The sequence below is a fragment of the Limulus polyphemus genome, unplaced genomic scaffold (assembly GCF_000517525.1).
Source record: "Limulus polyphemus unplaced genomic scaffold, Limulus_polyphemus-2.1.2 Scaffold7259, whole genome shotgun sequence".
NCBI lineage: Eukaryota > Metazoa > Arthropoda > Merostomata > Xiphosura > Limulidae > Limulus > Limulus polyphemus.
The window spans coordinates 5,161-8,708 of record NW_013672869.1 but is presented as its reverse complement, the minus strand read 5'-3'; the positions used below and the strand labels follow the sequence as shown (position 1 = coordinate 8,708).

Genomic DNA, 3,548 nt, shown 5'->3' with positions numbered 1-3,548 from the left:
TTCCAATGTTTTGTTATCTCTAGCATATTCCTGATCTTGCCTGTTGCTGGTATTATCTTGAAGTTAAACGAGTTCTATTTTATTTTCACCAAAATAATTCCACTTCTGACACAATTGTGGTAACGTGTTCTTTCATTTTTTGAATTATTCAGCAAAACTAATGTGAAATGCATTTCACTTATCAATTATGAATTAATTTATTCAATAATGTTTTATATAGGCTACATTCACTAGTAGGCCGAACTTCACAAACAATGTTTCAATTAAAATTCTGAAATTAATGTTTCTTTAACTTACTTGCAAAAACTACCTTGCCAATCGATTGATAATAAACACACCAACAAATGTACTACGTGACTGATGATAAACAAACTAATTAACTCTCTATCTGGTATTTTTATGTTTTATTAGTTTCCTGTGAGCTACAGACAGCTTTTAGATTCCACATAGGCCTAAACTTCCATAACAATTCTGAAATTCACATAATCAAATGTACTACGTGACTGATGATAAACAAACTAATTAACTCTCTATCTGGTATTTTTATGTTTTATTAGTTTCCTGTGAGCTACAGACAGCTTTTAGATTCCACAGAGGCCTAAACTTCCATAACAATTCTGAAATTCACATAATCAAATGTACTACGTGACTGCTGATAAACAAACTAATTAACTCTCTATCTGGTATTTTTATGTTTTATTAGTTTCCTGTGAGCTACAGACAGCTTTTAGATTCCACAGAGGCCTAAACTTCCATAACAAATCTAGAATTCACATAATCATTACATCATGTTAAAACAAACAAACAAACTTTCTCTAGCGAACAATGATCAATCTTAATGTGTTATCACCCCTGTTATCGAAGAAAAAGATATAGTGCTTTGAAATTATTATTATGTATGAGGGCATGACATACAATTACAGCTCCTAAAACAATTATCTGTCACTTACTACTGATTCCCTGGTGTTTTATGGGTAACATTAAATTACAACACCTTCCAGTGCTTTCATATCCTTAACCTAGAATAGATTGTTTTATTGTTTACTTTCAAGTGTTGTTGAATGGCATTGTACATGGAGTTGTGTGTTCATGAAACTGATACAATATTTTGTATTAATTTTTATTCGTCGTTTCCTATAATTGAAAATACGACAGTACTGAAACACAATTTTCAAAAACAAACTGAGCTGTCTGCTGAACAAACTACAGTTATTTTTGAGATATGCACTGGAAGAAGTGCATCAACAGTAATGCAGTAAAACGTATGAAAACAACAAATCATTCATAGTTTTATAGCTACTAGCTGGGGGAATGTAAATTTACATATACAGCATTTATTCAATGCTGTGTAAATCACAAAATCCAAGATAATCTCTGACTGGAATGTCCACTTACTCTTTTAACACAACATCAAATTTCTCACCAAACTTTACAGGTACATACCTCATAGCAAGATTCATACATGTTAATTACTATTACAGGTAACATTATGGTTAAGATCTATAGTAGCATACGATAATTAAAGGGACAGCTCAGAAAATACTAGTTAAATATGAATAACTTTCAAAGGGTTTGTAAGATTCAATGATGAATACCCACACATATACATACATTAAATTTTTCCCCAATTAGATGAAATACTAATAGAGAAACGAATGACATTTTGTTTTGCATTTCAGATCTCTACAAAGAACATTAGCAAGGACAATCATTACAATTTTACTAAGTAATCAATATTATATATATATACAATAAAAAAAAACATTCCTACACTGATAGCACTATTCTCAAATAATAAATACTTTTCTTTACATCAGTGAATTATCAGATCCCTATATTGCTGTTTCAAGATAACTTGGTTCAGGAATTTTAAAAATAACGTGGAATTTGAAGTGTCTTTCATCAAACAAACTTCAGGCTTTAGTGGATACAGCAGAATTTGATTCACTTCCAGTTTTCTCTTTTTCCAGCTGCCGTCCCAAATATTCCCTAAAATATACACAACACAGTTTTAAATAACCCTAACACTGATTAGAAAGTACCTCTATTATTTCTATAAAAACACACTGGACTATTTTACAGTAGGTAGTCCTTGTACTGATGAAATAAGATAGCCAAAGAACATTTTAAAATTATTATCAGTAAAAACATTTTAGATTATTTTTTTTATGATTATTCTTACCTCCTTTTGCAGACCTTCTTGACAAATATACTATACATACACCATCTAGATGTTTGTTTATATAAATCTTATTTATTCAGATCCAAACAAAGCAAGTTTAAATAATCCTTAATATGATAGAATAAACAAAATCGGATAGTCTCTTAAAAAAATAAACAGTAAAAATACACATGCAATGAAACAAAATTAGGAAAGAAAAAAAAAGCTAGTTACAAAATAAAAATCAGCAGGATATATTCCAAAAATAATAAGTAAATCTTGCAGTACAACTATCAAGACTAAAATCTATATAACAATTGAGATAATTAGCCTAATATGCAAGTTTTGAAAAGACAGCTTCAGCTTCGTGTATCTTTGTACCCCCAAAATTTGACACTAGCTCCACAGGTTGCATACTTCAATCAACGGTCTACATGCAATATTAAGTGAAGTAAGTTTATATAGGTTTCTGTATCACTGTTGGCATATAACATCTTTCAAGAAGTCCATACAGAACCACAAATTATCTTCAGACTCAAGGACAAATGTTGCAAAATGTAGCTTTTACCCATGTTAAAGAGTAAGTGCATCAGGTCAACATGGATGTGATTAACTATACAGAAAAACTGCATGATAATGTAGAAACATATTACATGAAAATACCTGAATAAAAATATATCATGTACTAGTTATGGAAAAACTAAACTGTAATGTTTCAAACAGCCATGAATTTCACACTTCCACAACTAGTTTAGAATATACTGTTAGTCAGATATAATTACCTAAACTTTTTAAAGTAAATTTTCATTCAGATGTTCTGCACGTAGTATGGCATTCTTGTTAAACGGATGTTGAATGGTCATAAACGTGTGGTACTTGTTTTGTAACGGTTACGTGGTTCAGTCTGTGTTTTTCAGTTGGTTACACCTGTTTCTCTATGACTCCATCACTCATATAACACATTATGATATTGTAGTGTTATATCAGAATTCTCTCGATCTTCAATCTCATAAAGACGTGCCCCATCAGTGAAACAGAAAAAAAAAAAGATTCTGTTTTATTTGTGCTTTTCTTCTATTGCTGCTGTAGTTTGATTCAGTCTCTGTTTAACCGTCCTGAACTTCAATTATTGTGCATGTTTTAAACTTACCTGTCAAATATAAGTGGACCTGAACACCACAAAATTCATGACTATTTCAGTCATTTTATGAAGAAGACACATAATTATACAATCAGCACTTCACAGTGTTTATAAGAAAGAGATTGATAACTACATCATTAACAGCTGATGAAGTTTAATACAGAAAAAGCACCTTACCAAGTCTTATATGGAGACGACATGTGATTATATGATCAGTTCTTAACTGTGCTACATCATTAACAGCTG

At 30.7% G+C, this 3,548-nt stretch overlaps 1 protein-coding gene across 1 annotated transcript in view; it reads right to left on the bottom strand.

The window, feature by feature from the left end:
• Positions 1-389: 389 nt before the first annotated feature.
• The window catches only part of LOC111089750 (V-type proton ATPase subunit H-like), a 7,516-nt gene continuing 4,357 nt past the window's right edge, over positions 390-3,548 (bottom strand). Inside the window, exon 2 of the mRNA XM_022402781.1 lies at positions 390-1,989. Coding sequence (XP_022258489.1) covers positions 1,914-1,989 — 76 coding nt within the window. The 3' untranslated portion in view covers positions 390-1,913. The remainder of the gene's footprint in view (positions 1,990-3,548) is intronic.